The sequence below is a fragment of the Aphelocoma coerulescens genome, chromosome 23 (genome assembly GCF_041296385.1).
Source record: "Aphelocoma coerulescens isolate FSJ_1873_10779 chromosome 23, UR_Acoe_1.0, whole genome shotgun sequence".
Lineage (NCBI taxonomy): Eukaryota > Metazoa > Chordata > Aves > Passeriformes > Corvidae > Aphelocoma > Aphelocoma coerulescens.
Genome location: NC_091036.1, coordinates 5872861 through 5890718, shown reverse-complemented (window position 1 = coordinate 5890718; position 17858 = coordinate 5872861). Strand labels below are relative to the sequence as shown.

The 17858-nt window shown below is 64.9% G+C and overlaps 1 protein-coding gene across 1 annotated transcript; it reads right to left on the bottom strand.

Annotated features, from left to right (window-relative positions):
• Window positions 1-1149: 1149 nt before the first annotated feature.
• Window positions 1150-16862, bottom strand: KCNQ4 (potassium voltage-gated channel subfamily Q member 4). The gene is made up of 15 exons (XM_069035959.1): window positions 16588-16862; window positions 8327-8417; window positions 7542-7668; window positions 7292-7467; window positions 7097-7222; window positions 6875-7012; window positions 6657-6752; window positions 6335-6423; window positions 5101-5256; window positions 4128-4172; window positions 2478-2698; window positions 2278-2380; window positions 2057-2188; window positions 1747-1885; window positions 1150-1632 (listed from the first exon to the last, which is right to left on the bottom strand). Exons 1-15 carry the CDS (start codon window positions 16860-16862, stop codon window positions 1414-1416), a joined length of 2133 nt encoding a protein of 710 aa, XP_068892060.1. The 3' UTR covers window positions 1150-1413.
• Between the last annotated feature and the right edge of the window lie 996 nt (window positions 16863-17858).

The following is a 17858-nucleotide window of genomic DNA, read 5'->3' as shown; positions in this document are numbered from 1 at the left end:
GGGTTCAAGCAGCTCTGGCACGGCCCGCGCTGGCCACATGCACTAACGGGGAGAGGAAACGAGCAGGGTCGGGGGTCCCCGCTGCCGGGAGCAGAGGCACAGGTGGGGCTGGGGAAAAGGGGGTGCGAATCCCACGGTCCGAAGCCCAGAGAGGGGCGGCGCTGGCAGCGAGGGGAGCGGTGGGAGCAGCCCAGGACAGATCCCGGCACTGTGGGGTCACCACCGAGCCCCCCCCGGGACCCTCAGCTGCAGCCCCAGCCTGGCACTTTGGCACAAGCCCAGCCTGGCTCATCCCAGTGCTGCTGGACTGGAAACCAGCGCCGGGACGGGGAGCGGGGCAGGGAAGGGGACTGGGGTAGCGTGGGAGCTGTCGTGGCTCTGCTATAGGTGACATGCAAGGACACCGCCCTGTCCCCAGCAGGCCCGGCCCGTGCTGCCCGGACCACAGAGGGGACAGGGACACGGGCAGGGACAAACTGAGCACCGCAGGACCCAGCAGCCAAGGAATCCTCTAAGCAGGAGCAGGGGCTGGGACACAGGGGGAGGGACGCTCCTTGGGGACAGCGCCTGTGCCTGCATCCCTGCCTTCCCCACAGCCCCTGCTCAGCTTCCTGACTCCTGGACCACCGTCGGGTGGAGCTTTTCCGGCTGGCCCTGTGACTTCAGGACCTCCAAGGCCCTCCTGGGCAGCACAGTCCAGCCCTGGGAGCTGGCAGGGGGTTGCTTATTGCCTCTGTCCCCTCGGGTTGCTCTTCCCAGGGGTGTTGCATATTAAGACATTATTGCATAAATATATATATATTCTATATATATATTGCCCTGGGAGCATGCACGGGCAGGCAGAAGGCTCTGCTGTGCTTCGGCAGGGGTGCAGCCTGGTGAGGGGGGACAGTCCCCTGCTCCCCACACTGGGAACCCCGAGTGATGCGGGTAAAACCACCCTGGGTCGTGCCCCCACACCCCTGCACTGACAGCAAGAGGGAGGTGGGACCTTGCATAGCTGGTGGTGGCCCCGGCTCAGCTCTGGGGGACCAGGCAGGAGCTGTCCTGAGGGCTGGGGTGGGGTTCAAACCAAACCCCAGGGGATGGGGCCAGCCCGGAGCATCCCCACCACAGCTGGGGAGCACCCAGGACCCCAGAGCTGGAGGATCTCATTCCATAGGAAGCCAGGAGCATCCCAGGAGCATCCCAGGAGCATCCCAGGAGCATCCCAGGAGCGTGGGCTGGCCATGCCGCAGTGCCACAGGTACCCCGCTGCAGCCGTGTCCCCGCAAAGGAAGACTTGCTTCAAGTAACATGGCGAGGGACGGCGAGGGGACGGCGAGGGACGGCGAGGGGACAGCGAGGGGACAACGCCACGCCGCTCCCAGCGCCCCATCCCAGGCGGGCAGGGTCCATCCCGCTGCCTCCTGCTCAGTCCATGTTGGTGCTGGCCGACCTGGAGATGTTGAGGGTCTGGGCGGACACCGAGATGTCCTCGTGGTCCACGGGGCTGTGGTAGTCCGAGGTGATGTCGGGCTCGCCGGGCGGCACCCGCACCGCGGCCAGGCTGAAGGAGTTCGTGGAGCCCTTGCGGAGGCACTGCGAGTAGAGGCCGAGCAGCAGGTCCAGCTTGTGCTCGATGGATTGCACCTGCAAGGGGCGCGGGGTGGGGCTGAGCCGGGCCCACCCCCGCCGGAGGGGTCCCGGGGGGCTCGGCTCTGCCTCCAAAGGGACGGTGACACTGCCGGGGTGTCCCCTCCTGACCTGCCGCTCCACTTTGACCACGCGCCCCATCATGCTGAGCTCGTCCACCAGCTCCGCCTCCAGCGCCGGCTTCTCCCCCTTCTCCCGCACCTTTTTGTCTGCAGGGAGCGCCCGATCCCTGCCCACGATCTGGTCCACGCTGGCAGGGAGGGAAGGAAGGGGCAGAGCCCATCCATCACTCCCAAGGGCTGGGGAGACCACCAGGGATGGGGATGGAGCTCTGGGAATGCATCCCGACCATCGCGATGGGCCACCAACCACCTCATCTCGTGGTGGGAGAACCCCCAGGGTCACCTGCAGGGCACCTCACCGCGTCTGCAGGCTCTTGATCCTGCCCAGCATGTCCAGGTGTCCGGCCGAGTACTGCTCGATGACATCCTTGACGTCGTAGGGACGCAAGGTCTCCTTGAACTTCCTCTTGGCCACCAGGAACTTCAGGATCCTGCAGGGACAGCCGGGCTGGAGGCAGGAACGGGGTGCCCAGAGGGGGGTTCTGTGCACGCTGGGGGACACGGGAGGGGACAACCTCACCTGACGGCCCGGATCAAGGTCTTCACTGCCGGCATGATGTCCTCGAAGGTCAGGTCGCTGGGCGAGCTCCTGTCCTCGCCGCTGTCCTCGGGCGGGCAGTCGGCTGTGGGTGCCAAGAGCGGGCGGATGGCAGACCCCGAGGGCTGTCCCCGACCCTGCAGCCCCCCAGTGTCCCCCAGACCCCCCACCCAGGGGCTCACCCTCAGTCGGGGTCCGCGGCTTGAGCCTCAGGGACGCTCGGAATCGGGTGCGGTCGTTGAAGCTCCAGCTCTTCTGCACCTTGGTGGGGCTGGAGGCCTCGGCGACGTCCTCGGTGCTGGGGGAGCGGTGCAGGGGCGGCCCCAGGTGCTGCTGCCGGCCGCGGCTGCCCTGGCGCTGGGAGCTGCTCAGCCGGATCCGCTCCTTGATGCCCATCTTGTTGCTGCGTGGGGGGCAGCGGGAGGGCGGCGTTAGGGGCGCGGGGACGGGGTGGTCCCTGGGGTGAAGTGGGGGTGGCCGTGCTGAGCTCACAGAGAGCCGCCGGCAGGTGATGGGCATGAACCGGGCCAGGAGCAGGCGGTTCGTGCAGGGGCAGCTCTGGGGTTGCTTCTTTAAACCCCTTGTTTTGGTGCCAAGAGCAGAGAGAGGAGGTGACAGACCAGGAGAGAGGGGACAGACCGGTGTGGCAGCAGGGGACACGCGGCAGAGCCACCTCTGAGCGGAGAAGAGCTCTGCTCCTGCTCCATCTCTGCTGGCACGGGGTGTCCAAACCTGGCCAAGCCACTTCATCCTCCTCCTCCTCCTCCTCCTCCAGGCTGCACCTCCCAATCCAGGCTCTGCTCCTGCCCTAACGCGAGTTCTGCTCCCAAACCCAGCTGCTCTGCTGGGCTGGGGGGAAACACCAGGCATTGTTTATGCAGGACCTACACAAACCCCCCGTGTTTTGCATGATGACAGACCCCAAACACAGCTCAAGGGGACACATAGCTCAAGACCCCAAAGCCAGGGAGGACACAGAGTGAATCCCACAGCCGCTGCAGGACAGGCTTCATGGAACCCCGGTGTTTGGGGACACTCCTGGATTTCCACAGGCAGGGCACAGGCAGGGCACAGGCAGGGTACAGGCAGGGCAGGGGGGCTCCCAGCCCTTCCCCGTGCAGGCAGGGGGGCTGCCACACATCCCACACATCCAGCGGCTGTGCCAGAGGGTGGGAAGGGCGGTGTCCCGGGAATCAGGCTGCAGCACACAGGTGGGATGGGATTTATGGGATTTATCCAAGTGTCACCAGCAGCCCGTGCTCATCCACGCTGCACGACGGGAAAACTGAGGCAGTAAGGGACACTGGGGACAGCGGGCACAGTCAGCTCAGCCCAGGCCGTGCACAGCCCCCCTGCCCTGCGGACGGACCCCCAGTTCAGCCTCCACCCCCTGAGCCTCAGTCCGCAGCCCTCTCCATGCCGCAGGCACCCAGGCAGGGAGCGCATCCATGCATCCCGGGCTTCCCGGCCCCGCTCTCCGGCGGGACAGGCAGGACACGGTACCTCCGTCTCCACGTGCCCCACGTCTGCAAGAGCCTCCTCTTACCACTAAAGATGGGGCTGGAGGGGCAGGGCAGAGACACAGGAGAAAAGAGAGTCAGCCACGGCCGGCGGGCAGCGGAGCGTCCCGGGCTACCGCGTTCCCGTCCCCCGGAGCGCCACTGGTGGGTGCGACAGCCCCGCCGCTGCTGGGAGGGCAGGACGTTTGTGTAGGTCCTGCATAAACACCTGTGCGGTTCCTCGGCTCTGCCAGAAGGATTTGGGGACGGTCGCCGAGCAGAGGGACCGTGGTGGCCCCGCAAACCCCGTCGGGGCTCGGGGGCGAGCGTTACCTGAGGCGTAAACACTTGTGGGGCTGCGCGTCCTCCTCATTCCAGCTTGGGGGGAGTGGGGGCACGGCGGGTGTGGGGGGAGGGTGGAGGGATGGAGAGGAGGAGGAGGAGGAGGAGGGTGAGCGGGAAAGGGGAGGAGAGAGAGAGAAGATGAGATGTTGTGAGAGGTGATGCTCGCGGGGGAGATGGGCGGGCTCAGGCCCCCGAGTGGGGTTCAGTCCTTCCCCTGCCAGTTCCTGGTTGGGCACCGAGCCCAGGGAGGAGCCCCCCGAGCCCCGAACTCACCTGGGGGAGCAGGTCCCGCTCAGCCCCACACCTGCAGCCTCAGCCCTGCTGATGTGGCATCACGGGGGAAACTGAGGCACGAGGCCTCTCCCCACCTAACCCTGGCGCTGGCCCGATGTCCTGGGGGGTGGCCAGTGGTGGTGGCACGCTGGCATCTCCGGGATGCTCTTCAGGCAGAGGGGACAGGGGACACGGTGCAGAGCAGCCGCCACCAGCAGCAGGGCAACCTCAACCCCTCTCTTGCCCCTCTTCATGGGCAGCTGGAGCCCTTCACAGCCCCAGGCTCTGGGGTTTGCTCCTTCCCGGCCTCTGGAGCGTGGCCACACGGCTCCATCCCACCGGGATGGCACCGCTGCCCTTGCCAAGGGATTTCCTGCCACGCTTGGTTACCCTGTGCCACATCCCGGGGTCACGGCCACATAAAAAGGGCAGCGAGGTGACCTCACGAAGGTACCACAGCCCAGAGCATCCCTCTGGATCAAATCTGCCCCTCCTGGAGCTGGAACAGAGCTGGGAGCAGAACCAGGAGCAGGAGGGATGCTCAGCACGAGTGGGGAGCAGGGTCAGTTTGGGGTGGTGGCATCTCTGGGGTCCGGTCTGGCAGTGACAGTGACATCGCAGGGGGGCACAGAGGAGCAGAGGAGACAGAGCAGAGAGGAGGGAGAACACGGGGGCTGCCCCCTCCTACCTTTCCCCTGCACATGTGGCCAGGCTGACGCTTTTCTGGGCAGGGGTGAAGGAGTGGTAGGGCGGTGGGGCTCTGTCGGGCCATTTTTTCACCTCTGAATTCCTAAATCCTCCGTTGCGAACCCGGTGCAAATGCTCAAACATAAGGACCAGCTCTCTGAGGTCGGGGTGAAATAAAAACGGGGAGAAATTAAAATTTCCAAAGCAAACGAAATGAGAGATGCGAGGCTGAGCAGCGCCGGGTCCTCCTGAGTGTGAACCAAAGCAAAACCAGAGCAAAACAAGAAAAAAAAAAAATCAGCATTTTTGTTCAAAAGACGGTTTCTTAATTAGGGGTGATGGGGCTAAGAAGGACTCCTGGGACAGGATTCCACAGAGGGAAGGGTTGGATGTGCTGAGAGGGATGGATCAGGCAAGGACAAACCTGGGACGGGGTGGGGACATGGGGACCTGTCACCATCAGATCCTGGGCGCTGCTGGAGCAGCCAGGAGGGGAAAGCTCAGATCCAGCAGGGATCGAATCTGGCTCTGTGTGAATTCCACTGCAGGGAAAACAGCTCCTGGCCCAGCAGGAGGGTCAGCAGAGTCCCCAGCGACTCCCGGGATCCGGGGTGATGCTCGGGAAGTTGGGAGTCGGGGCTGTGGCTGTTAAAAGCTCTGCCCTTGGAAAAATTAAGTGTGGGACAGAAGGATGAATTTGTCACTCGGTCAGAGGAGGGCAGGACATGCAGGCAGGGCAGGGATGCGGCACAGGGATGTGGCAAACCCTCGGGGTCTGGAAGAGAGGTCTGGAAAACCTTTGGAGAGCCTTGGATTCACCCACAACGGCAACATCCCAGGGGTCACGGGAGGGAGACGCTGCAGGGAAGGGACATGGGGCTCCCACTGGACCCCCCGTGTCCAGCTGGGTCCACGCCTGGAACCAGCTCCTGTCCAGCTGCGGCTCCACCACCACCTGGGGTCCCCGAGGCACCATCCTGTTCCCTGCGGTGCTGGAGGAAGGCTATGAATGGGATAGGACGGGATGGGATGGCTGCTGGGCGCTGTGAGGATGATGAGGATGAGGGAGGCTCCTTCAGCAGACGCCGTGCTGGGCTCCCATCCTGGGAAGGTGTCGGTGCTGCTCCACTCCAGCGAGCCCCCGATGGTCCCACAAGGTCCCTCCTGGTTTCCCAGGCTGTTCATCCCCACAGGGACCCCCGGGAACCCCCCAGCCCTCGCCTCCTCCCGCCTACCTGAAGGCGGGCAGGAGGCTGTCGTAGTAACACCACGTGGCCGTCAGGTACACCCGGCTCACATCCGTGGAGTACAGGCGCCAGGCAGCCTGCACGGGAGCGAGAATTCCGGGAATCGGGATCAGTCGGGATGGGAGAACACCCCCGGACCCCTCCATCCATCCTGGGCCCCCCACAGGCAGCGAGCAACCCAAAGGAAGGATCTGGGTGCTGGATGTGGGGCCGGATGTTTGGGTGGTTTGGTGACGGGCGGAGCAGACGGGAGGGGACAGCCGAGCATTCCCGGGAAGGGGTGGGGCGGGACACGCCAGCCCTGCCTTACCTGGATCAGGTTCGCCGCCGGAGTCCGCCTCTTCTCAAAGTGCTTCTGCCGATGCTGCTCCTGCACTTTGAGGGCGAAGCCGGAGCCCAGGATCCCCTGGGGACGGGAGGGGACACGGGGCGCCGTGGGTGGTGGTGGCACAGACCGGGCCCTACACAGAGGCGGCTCTGCCCCTTTTCTCCCCTGTTTTTGCAGAGAAAACCCTCTCCTCTACTCACGGCGGGCAGGGCGAAGAAAGAGATGCCGAGCAGGGCGAATCCGGCCGCCAGCATCCGGCCCAGCCACGTCTGCGGCGCCTTGTCCCCATAGCCGATGGTGGTCAGGGTCACCTGCCCGGGGGCACAGCAGCGGGGGGCCTGGAGGGCGCTCCCCCACCACGGCCCCGTCCCACCCTCCTGCTCCCCTCCCGGGGCCGGGGGGCCGCGGGGGGCCGAGCTTACCGTGCCCCACCACAGCGAATCGGCGTAGGTGGCGAACTGGACATTGGCGTCTTTCTCCGCCAGGTACACGAGGAAAGAGGCGAAGATGAGCACCAGGAAGCCGATGTACCAGGCGGTGATGAGCTCCTGCGGGGCACGGCGGGTCACACGGGCTCGGGGACGTGGCGGGGGATGTACCTGGATTATTTTTCTCACCTTGCTGTGGGCGTAGACGACGGAGCCCAGCAGCTTCCAGGTGCCGCCGCGGCGGTCCATGCGCACCATGCGCAGGATCTGCAGGAAGCGCATGCTGCGCAGCGCCGAGGTGGCGAAGATGTTGCCCTGCGTGCCCGCGGCGATGACGGCCACCGAGGCGATGAAGACGATGAAATCTGAGGGGACGGCGAGGCTCAGGGGGTGCCTGGGTTATCCCAAATTCCGCCGTCCCCGAATCCCGAGCCAGTACCGATCACGCAGAAGGGTTTCCTGGCGAAGCGGAAGCGGCCGCGCCAGCCGCGGTAGCGGCAGCAGCAGCCGGCGGCCCACACGCGGATGATGTATTCCATGCCGAACACCACGATCATCACGAATTCCTGCCGGGGGAGAGGGGGAGAAAGGCGGTGAGAGGGGCAGGGCAGAGTGGGGGGGGCTCGGCTTGGAGGGGGTTAAAATGAATCGGGCTGAGCGCGGTGCGTGCTGTCCCCCCAAGGCCACCGGAGCCATCCCAGGGGGTCGGGGCGGTGCCACCGGAGCCATCCCAGGGGATCGGGGCGGTGCCACCGGAGCCATCCCGGGAGCCGCAGCCGTCGAGGCTGTCTGAGCATCGCGGCTCTGCTGCCTCTCCCCGAGCTGGGTCCTGTTCCTCCGCTGTCAGCATTGTCCTCCTACCTCTCGCACAAACAAGCCCCCGTTCTGCTTACTCGCAGGAAAAGTCACAAGGACCTTCCCAATTTAGTCTCCGTCACTCGGGAGAACTCCCTGCGTCAGCTCTTTCTGACAGTTTGGGGGAAAGTTGCCTTTTTTAGCCCCTCGTGCCCTGCCTTTTCCAGCGGTTGATGCCTCTCCCCGCGGCATGGAGGGCCAATGGTGGGATGGGCCACCCCGTGCCAGCGTGGCTGCCATCGGATCGTCAGCGACATCCCGGCTGGGGATGGGGTCACAGGGGTTTTGTTGGTGATCTTGCCCGATTCTTTTAGGATATAAAGCGGGGAGGGAAAATCCGAGCACCAGCCCTGCTCCTGCATCACTCACCAGGATGAAGAGGCACTGGTTGGCCAATTTCTGGTGCTCCTGGATGGTGGAGAAGACCGACAGCACCAGGCAGCTGAAGACGAGGAGGAATCTGCAAGGAGAAAGTGTCAGTGGGGGCACCGGGACAGCCAGGGGACCCCAGCTCACTGTGCTGCCCCCCACTCTCAGCCTGAACCCCCCAGCCAAGGCTTCCACGGCCACATCTGAGCCACGGGGGACACATTTTGCCCCTAGATGGTGGCATGGAGCCTTTGGGGAGCCCAGGAGCAGCCGTGGGGCTCGGTGCCAGCTCTGCCGCAGCCCTGCAGCTTCTTAATTAAAGGCAGGGAGGGAGGAGGGGGGTCCCGCACTGTGGAGGGTTCTGCTGCTGCAGGAAGGGGACCAGAGCTTCTCTGGACTGTCCCCAGCATCACTGCCACCGTGGCGACCTGCCAGCAACACGGGGACCACCTGGGAAGTGTCAGAAGTCCCCAGGAACAGCTCCGAGGCTGCTCCTCCCTGAGGGCTGGGCTCAGGCACGAGGGGCTTTGGCCCATTTAAAATAAGGAGGGGAATTAAAAAAAAAAAAAAAACAACGAAAAAAAAAAGAAAGACAAAAAGAAAATTGACTCCGAAGCTGAAGCAAATGAAACCTCCAAAAATACATTTTTTTCCCCTGATCCAGCGATTCTAAAAAAGGAAAGCAGAGGGCTTGTGCCACCGGCCCACGTGATGGCGAGCAAAGGGCCACTGCTCCGTCACCGCGGCTCCGTGATGGCACCGGGCACTCCGGGCACCCACGGCCACGCTGGGTGGCACTGGGACGGCCTGGCTGAGCCCTGGTGGCCCTGGCACCCTGTCCTCGAGCTGGTGGCACTGATGTCACCCCCAGCGCTGTGTTCTCACGGTGACAATGCCCAGGGGCCAGCGGGGGTGATCCAGAGGGTGATGGGGGCTCAGGGCCCACTCGGGAGCACTTTCCCATCTCCTCGTGTTGTCGATGTGGAATTTTGGGGCAGAATCAGCTGCCTGGGCCATTGGAGGGATGAAACCTGTCCCAACTGTCCCAGCGCCGGGGAGGAGGCACCAGGGGACACAGCACCAGGGGACGATGCTCTGTGCCCTCAGTGGGACCATCCAAGCCCCCTCCCCACTGACCCCACAGCCCCGTGTGGGGCCGGGGGCTCTCAAACCTGGCCGTGCCACGAGGAGGTTGTGGGGTGGCACAGCCTAAAGGGGACAGCTGGGTCCCCTTCCCCCAAAATGCTGCTGGAAGTGGGACCCACAGCAAAAAAAAGTCCCTGGGAATGGGAAAAGGGCTGGATGCAGAGCATGCAGGAGGGAGAGCTGGAGGCATGAAGGGGCCAGGGGTGTCACAGCCTTGTCACCACCCTGCCCTCGCCGCAGAGGACGACGCTGCTCTCTCCCGGGCACTCCCCACCCTCAAGGCAGAAGGTTGGAGCCGGCTCCTTCTCCCTCTGAATTATTAATTGGTTTTTTTTTTCCTTCGGCGCAGCAGTTCTGGAATTAACCCCCGCTGGGAAGAGCTGCACCCCCGAGGCACGGGCAGGGAGCGCCGGGCCCTGGGCTGAGGAGCCAAACACGGCCCAGGGCAGAGCCCTGAGCTTTGTGCAGCATCAGCGATGAAGATTATCCGAGCACGATTTAGCAGGCAATTACACGGGCAGCGGAGCACAAAGCAGAAGAGAAGGCAGAAATCTCCCAGCCTGCAAAGATTTGTGCCTCTCGCCTCATCCCAGCCAGCAGGGAGGGGAGTCCCCTGTGCCAGGGCACACGCGGGGACCTGCTGTGGGTGGCCCTGACTCTGGAGCCCCACAGGTCACCCGCTGGTCCGGCCTTGATGGAAACCTGCCCCCCTTGTGGGGTGGGGAAACCTCCCAGCCGGCATCCCGTAGGATTTGGGGAAGGATACGGGCAGGAGAGGCCCCACGGGGCTGGCTGGGAAAGGAACTTTCTGGGAATCACCTGCTAGGAATTAACTTGTAAAGCCTGGGCAAACGCCCCGTCCCGGCTGCCGGCAGCGCTTAAGCGGCTTAGGGAAGGGTCAGATGCCTGAAGGCAGCGCGGGGAGCCAGGAACCAGCATCCCCCCCATCCCTCCCGGGCAGGAATTCTGCTCTCAGCAGCTCCTCGCACCCAGGGGGGGGATCCCCCCCTCGACCCTCCATCAAACACCGCGGGGGACCCGGCAGCGCCAGGCTCCCATCCCAATTCGCTGCTCTTCCCACCCACCAAGAGGAGCTGAAAGAACGAGGAAAGCTGGCAGGGAAATGGGGAGGGGGCAGAGAGAGCGGGACGGGAGCCTCAGCGCTTCCTCACTGCCCTGCTCCAGGATCCCGGGGGGTGGAGGGAGCAGAGGTTGAGCCGGTGTTTCACCTCTCCCGAATGAAATTCCCATCTCCAGCCGCCCTCCCTGCGGGGTCCCGCACCCCCCTTCCCTTCCAGCACATGGCACTGCCAGCCTGGCCACGGGGACAGGACCCTCCGGCTGCTGTCACCCTGCGGGAGCAGCGCCCGGCCCCAGCACTAATGAAACCTCCCCAAAACAATAATGAAAACGCCGCAGGGGCCGGCGCGGGGAAGGCGAAATCTCCTCAATTAATCTTCATTAGGGTGGGCTTTGCCATCTGCTGCCGCCCGAGCTGGCCGAGGAACAGGTGAGCCGGGAAAGCTGCTGAGCTCAGAGGAAGCAGGGCCAAGTCGGCCTCCCTGCATGGGCAGGCGGGCACCAGTTGGCTCCCGATGCCCCCAAAACCCCGCTGAGCAGAAGGGCTGCGCCCCAAAACAGCCTGGGACGAGCTGAGGGACCGTGATCCCCGGAGCTCGCGGGGTGGGATGAGGATGGAACAGCTCAGCCCTCCCAGGATTCGTCCCCCAGCCCTCCCGGGATGGGCAGGGAGGTGACACCGGCACCGGCAGGGCTGTCCCGGGCCCCGCTCCGCCCGAGCCCCGCGGGGATGCCCCGGCCGGGGGCACAGGCGGCGATAACTCAGCGGAAGGAAAACACCACGCGCCGCAGGATAAACAGCTCAGCCGCGGGATGAGCGAGCAAACAGGCTCTGGGAAGGCACGGATCCCTTCCCTGGACAAGCCTGGCGGCATCACAGGGCCCAAGCCGTACCCCTCCAGCTGTGCCATCGCTGGGAATTTGGGATTTGGACCAAAACTGCCCTAGCGCAGCTCCAGCGGGCATGGGGATGGTGTTTCACCCTGCCGGCTCCCCATGCCGCGAAGTTCAGCTCCGTCTGCAGCTGTATAAACAGCGTGTCCCATAAATCCCCGTCCCTCGGCCCCGCAGCCCTTCAGGAGAGGTGGAGCAGGCGGCCGGGGGATATAAATAACCGGGCTGTAGCGGCCCTGTTTGCGCTTGTAACCATGGCACGGAGCGTCCCACGCCGCCCAGAAGAGAAGCAGAAGAGCTCCGAGTGTCTCCCCACGGGCAGGGAGCGCAGCCGGAGCCCCCGGAGCCGCGGCAGAGGCGCCGGGCAGCCCGGCACACGCTCAGAGCCTGGCCCTGACCCCGTTATCAGCGCTGCGGGAAGGAGGGTGCTGCTCCCAGAGCCCTCCAGAGCCTGGGGTGAGGCGGGACGGGACGTTTCCAGCACCCTGAGGAAGGCTGGAAGCAGAGCTGGGATGCGGAACCTCTCCTGCACGCCGTGGCAGGGAGCTGGCAGCACCCATGGGGTGGCATCGAGCCCGTGGCCCCAAAACCTTCGTGCTTTGGGAGGCAAATCTTGCCGGTGGCATCACCCGGCCCCCTGGCACGGCACCCCCGTGGCACCCAGCACCCCCCGGCCCCGCCGTGCCCACGGGGAGCACGGTCACAAGGCTGCTGCGGCCGGTGCCAAGACACTCACACGGAGCAGCCGGGATAGTTTTGCTCTTGGATCATCTGGCAAGGAACGGGCTGGAGGGGGGGAAGGAACCGGAGCATTTCCCGATGCACCCCAGGAGAGGGATGGGGGCTGTCACCCTCCTCCAGCACCTGGGGGGTCCGCAGGGCACGGGGACATTTGGGGACGTGAGTGGCCCCGGGAAGTCGTCCCAAAGCTGGGACCCTCAAAGAGCGGAGGGCAGCAGCACCGCGGGCAGGTTTGGGATCGCTGCCGGGGCGGGGACAAAGGACCAAAAACTCTCCAGCATCACCCCCGTACCCCCCGGCAGTGATGCACCCCACTGGGGCACCCAAACTGGCACCTCCTGCGCCGGGCTGGGGGGGTCCGGCGGGAGCAGGAAGAGGGGAAAAGGAAAAAAAACCAGAAGGAAAAATCAATGCACCGTTTCATGTTGCGCCGAAGTCGCTTAATTTTATGCCCTGGTGACACCACATCGGGCTGGGGAAAGTGCTGTGCCGGCTTCTCCTCCCCCTGGCATTGCCCCTGAACCAGCTCCCGTTTCAGCCCCAGGCAAGGTGGCCCTGGGGGCACAGCCCCTGCTCGAAGGGCACAGCCTCCAGTCCCTCTCGCTGTGGCCATGCCACCACCCCATCTGGGGGAGCACCGGCGGCAGCGAGTTAAAAGCCTTAAACGAGCTGAATTCAAAGCCAATTTGGAAGAGTTAAGAGTTAAATTCAAGCTTTTAAGAGTTAAATTCAAGAGTTTAAGGGAGATTTAAGAATTACATCCGAGATGTTTTCCCAAGCAGGCGGTGGGGAGTCAGCGCTGAGCAGGGATGGAGGGATTTTCCTGCAAATCACCCAGGCCTCCAGCCCTAGGAATTGCCCCGGGGGTGTTGGCAAGGGCTGGCACTGATGGTGGCACTCCCAGCATGGCAGGGAAGTGTTTCCCTCTCTCCAAGCAGTGCTGGGGGAGACGTGACAAGGTAGGGGAGTGGGACCGGAGAGGAGCGACAGCCCCATCCTGCCCTCCACATCCCTCTGGCACAGGAGCCGGGCACAGGGATGCTCCGGGAGGGCACAGGCTGCCACCACCCTGCTCCCTGGTGGAGGGGGAACCCGCTGCCACCGTTCCAAGCCAGCCGGGATTTCCCACTGGAGGCCAGTCCTGAGTAGGGCGAGCCTGTGCCTGGCATCGCCTACCCAGCGCCAGGATTGCCCTGGGACTCAGCCGGGAGCTGCCACCCCTCTGTCCCCACAACGACACCAAATACCCAGCGGGGACAAAGCTCCCGTCCCCTCCCTGCCCCTCCTCTCCCACATGGGAAATAAACCCCGACAGCAGCGGGCAGGGAGCTGGCCTGGCACGGGGGCCGCTGCTCCAGGCGGGGGATTGCGGTTGTTCCTGGTGCTGCTGGCTCAGTCTTCCCTAATTTGCTCCAGGTTAAACTGTTCTGGATGGAATTGTTCCTCCAGGACCGGGAAAAGTGCTGAGCTGAGCTGCTGGTGCACCCAGCGGCCGTTTCATAACCATCGGCACCAGCTCCCAGACCCCGGGAGCCGCTGGGAATGCGGGGGGCTGGCGGGTGGGCAGGGATAAACCACAATGGGCAGCGGGAATAGCTGGAATTGGACGTGGAAAGCCGCGTGGTACAGCTCCAGGATGCAGGAGACCCCCTTGGCAGGGCAGCCCCTGCCCACGGAACACACAGCCGTGCCCGTGCCAAGCCCACGGGAGCTTTGCCGGGAGCAGGGAAGAGCCTTCCCGCCGGCTAACGAGCAGGAGATTGGAAAAAGGAAGTTCTTATTTCGGCTCCTGGCTCTAAAGCCTCTCGCTTAATGCTCTGGGCTCCCTCCCGGATTTGCTCCGTAAGCTCCAGGGCTGGGAATTCTCATTCCAAGCGGGCGAGGCGAGGCTTGGTGAGGCCAGCCAGCGCCTCTCTGCACGGTCAGCGTGGGGCTGGAGGGGCTGGAGGAGACCTCAGAACCTTGGATTTACAGCTGCACGGGCTCGCATGTTCACACCATCCCCTTCCCGGAGCATGGGAGCGTTTGGGGGCACCCATCAGACCCCAAAAAGTGTCTCCAAGCCCCCCCAACCCCTGGGCAGAGCTGCCAGCAGGCTGGGGTGCTGCAGAAACGATGCAGCCACCAAACCACTGAGCCCGGAGTAGGCGCTGGGACAAGATTTGGGCTCAATTCGCCGACAGAAAGAGGCTGAAGTTGTTCAATAAACGCGGTGGGCTCGGCCCCGCTCGGCGGCTCCGGGAGGGACGCGCGTCACTTCTCAGCGGGTATTTCCATTTTAGCAGCGTTCAGCCCTGTCTCGGAGCCAGCCTGCTCGGGGGAGGCAGCGCAGCCGGGGCTCGGGGGACCGGTCCTTGTCACCCAGCACTGCCCCGACCTCTGGCCGGAGGCTCCATCACTCTCCAGTGCCTCGGGGAGGAGGTGGGGGGATGGGGAGGGGGTAACACCTTCCTCCTCTTTTGTTAAAACTCAGGGATTGCGGCACACAAATCATCCCCGAGAACTTTAGCGCCGCTGCAACAGCTTCGCAGCTCCCATCTGCTGCGGGAGAGAGAGAGAAAAAAAAATACCCAACAAAAAAACTTGGAAGAAGCCAGAAATGAGCAACGTTACGGGAGAGGCTTCGCAGAACAGATGTCCGCACCTTGCACCCACTGCGGCGTCTTCCCACAGGATTCGGGGGGTCCCTGGCAGGACTCTGCCCTGCAGCTGCCTCAGCCCTAAAATTAAGCGGGCAAGTGAACAAAAAAGCCTCCCCAGCAAAGGCTGGAGACGTTTGGCTCCTGCTGCCGGCGGCTGCACATCTTGTGGAACAAAGCCCAGCACCCACGAGCTGCGGGCCAGGCACGCCGGGGTGGCAGGGGAGGGACTGGGGGCGCTTGGGGGGGCTCTGCGAAGGGGGCCGCTTGTCCCATGTGGTTGTTTTGGGGGCAAAACGGGCTCAAATTGGGAAGAAGAACTGGTGGAGGGCACTCAGGGATGGATGTCCCAGCTGGGAGATGAGCAGGGGCACATCTCTTCCATATCCAATGGGTATCTGTGCCATAAATCCTGCTTGCCTCCCCTGGCAGGGGGTTTGGCTGCCTTTCCCTGCAGGAGAAGCTCTTCCCAGGGTGGGATTTTCCACGCAGGAATTCTGGAGGGTGCCCGCTGTGGAGGTGTCGTTACAAATGGGCCCCGGGCTCGTGTCCCGGCTCCCTGGGGAGCTCAGGTGCCCTTTCATCCAGTGACAAATTCCTGCTGCCAGCTCGATGTGCTAACTTAGGCAAGACCCATTTTCCTGCCTCTTAACGAGCTCCGGCTTCCGCACCCCAGAAACGACGCAGCCCCGCGGCACCGCTCCAGGGGAGAGGGAAGGAGGCAAAATTTTGCCTCGTGCCCTCAGAAAGGGTCTGTGCCCACAGCTGGCACACGCGAGGCAGAGAGGGAAAACACCTCCCGCCCCATGGCTGCAGCGGTGATGTCCCGGCAGTGTCCCCAGCAGTGCCACTGGCTCCTGGCTTGGGACAACCCCCCAGTACGGAGCCCCCTCTGTCCCTGCAGCCTCCAGGTGTATTGGGGACTCCCCAGCTCGGTGTCACAGCCACCCCCGAGGCAGCAACCCCGAGGGGGTGAGGCTGTTCTGAGCCCTGAGCTGAGCCCGCACGCCAAGAGCCATGGGATGTTCAGATCCAGCGAGGAAAGCGGGAGCAGCAGCACAGCGCTTGGGAAAACACAGCGAGCAGGGCAAGGAGCAGGTGTGCTCCCGGGAGCATCCCTCCGGCTCTGGAGAGGGATTTCCAGTGCTGGGGATCAACGGCGACCCAGGAATGGGCGCAGCTCGCGGGGTGCATCAGGGACAGGAACACCCCCGCTGTCCCCATCGCACCCGGACACGGCTCTGGGGTGGCACTGCTGCCTTGTCCCAGCACTGCTACAGGTACAGGACAGCAGAGGGTCCCCGGTCCCACCCAGACCTGTCACCCCTGGCGGGTCTCCTGCCCTTGAGGGTCCTCCCGAGCTCAGGGACAGCGGCAGAGCGGGACGGTGACGCGGCTCCCTGCGGTGCCACCGGGAAGGGGCTCTGGGCCACGCCGGCGATTGAGTCCCACCCCCGGGGTCGCGCTCAGCTCCTCGCACCGGACCCGCTGCCACGGACCGGCCGCGGGACTCGCTCCCCTTCGGTGGCGGATCCGGGGACCGGGACCGGGGACAGGAGCGGCACGGCCGCGTCCCCCCCGCCGAACGCAGTGGAGAAAGTTCCCGGTGGAGCCCGGGGGGGCTCGCTGGGAACCCCGCGGCACTCCCGCTACTCCCGGTGCTCCTTCCCCGGCAGCGCCCGCTCCCTGCCGCCCCGGGACCCACCGACCAGCCCCGCGGTCGGCGGGCCGCTGCGGCCCCCCCCGGTGCCCAGTACTCACATGAAGACGTGGTAGATGAAAGCCCAACCGCGGGGCCGCTCCAGCACGTTGTAGAGGCAGTTCTGGAGGCGGCGGCGGCAGCAGCGCGGGGCCCCGGCGGGGCGGGGGGCGGCCCCGGGGCGCGGCCCCGCCAGCAGCCCCCGGCGGCGGGGCGGGGGCTGCGGCGGGGGGGTCCCGCTGCCGGGACCGGGGGTCCCCGAGCCCTCGGTCCGCACCGCCGTCAGCGCCGCCCGCCGCTCCCCGCCCGCCGCCGCCGCCGCCGCCGCCCCGGCCATGGCCGCCCCGCTCAGGCCGCCGCCCGCCGCATGGCCCCGGCCGCCGCGGGACCCCCGAGCCAGCCCGGGGCCGCTCTCCGGGCCACCTGCCTTTAGCTGCCCGCCGCCGCCGCCGGGCCCTCCCCCGCCGCCGCCCCGCCGGCCCGGCCCGCCCCGCCGTACCTGGCCCCCGCCCCCGGGGCTCCGCGGGACGGGGCGGGCGGGGAAAGCGCCGTGCGGGGCGGCGGCGGCGGCGGGGGTGGAGGGGTGGGGTGTGGGTGGCTTGCTGTCACCTCCGGTCTGGATAGGGGACCCTGCTGGGGACGGGGAGCGTGCTGGGGCATCCCGCGAGTTGAGGATCCCGCACCGCATCCCAGCTGCATCCCACACCGCATCCCAACGGCATCCCAAACTGCACCCTACACCGCATCCCAGACCGAATCACATCCCACAACCCACACCGCATCCCAGCTTCATCCCACACCACACCCCAAACTGCACCCCGCACCACATCCCAAAACAAATCGCATCCCAAACCTCGTCACTCACTGCTTCCCAAACTGCATCCCAAAATGCCCCCTAAACTACGTCCCAAACCGCATCCCACACCACATCCCAAACGGGGTGTGGAGCATCCTGAAGTGAAAGTGAGCCTCCCAATCCCCACGGGATGGAGCATCCCTGCAGGAGATGGAGCATCCCACCCCCACCCATCCTCCGCAGACTCAGCCTCGAGCCAGGCTCCGAGTGTTTCCCAATCAACACCCGCAGCCCTTTGCTCTTCCACCTCTCAACCCCCCACCAACACATCGGGAAACAGGCAGGGGACTGGGAATTCCCTTTCCAAGCAAACCAGGGGGCTCATCCCAGCTGTATCCACGCGCTCTCGCACCTTTGGAGAATCCGAGTGCCCCCAGCCCATCCCTCCAGGTGCTCCCGGAGCAGAGGCCAAGTCCAGGGCTTGAATTATTTAGTGGCAGCCAGAGATCCTGGCACAGCGCAGGCCCCTGTGAGCAC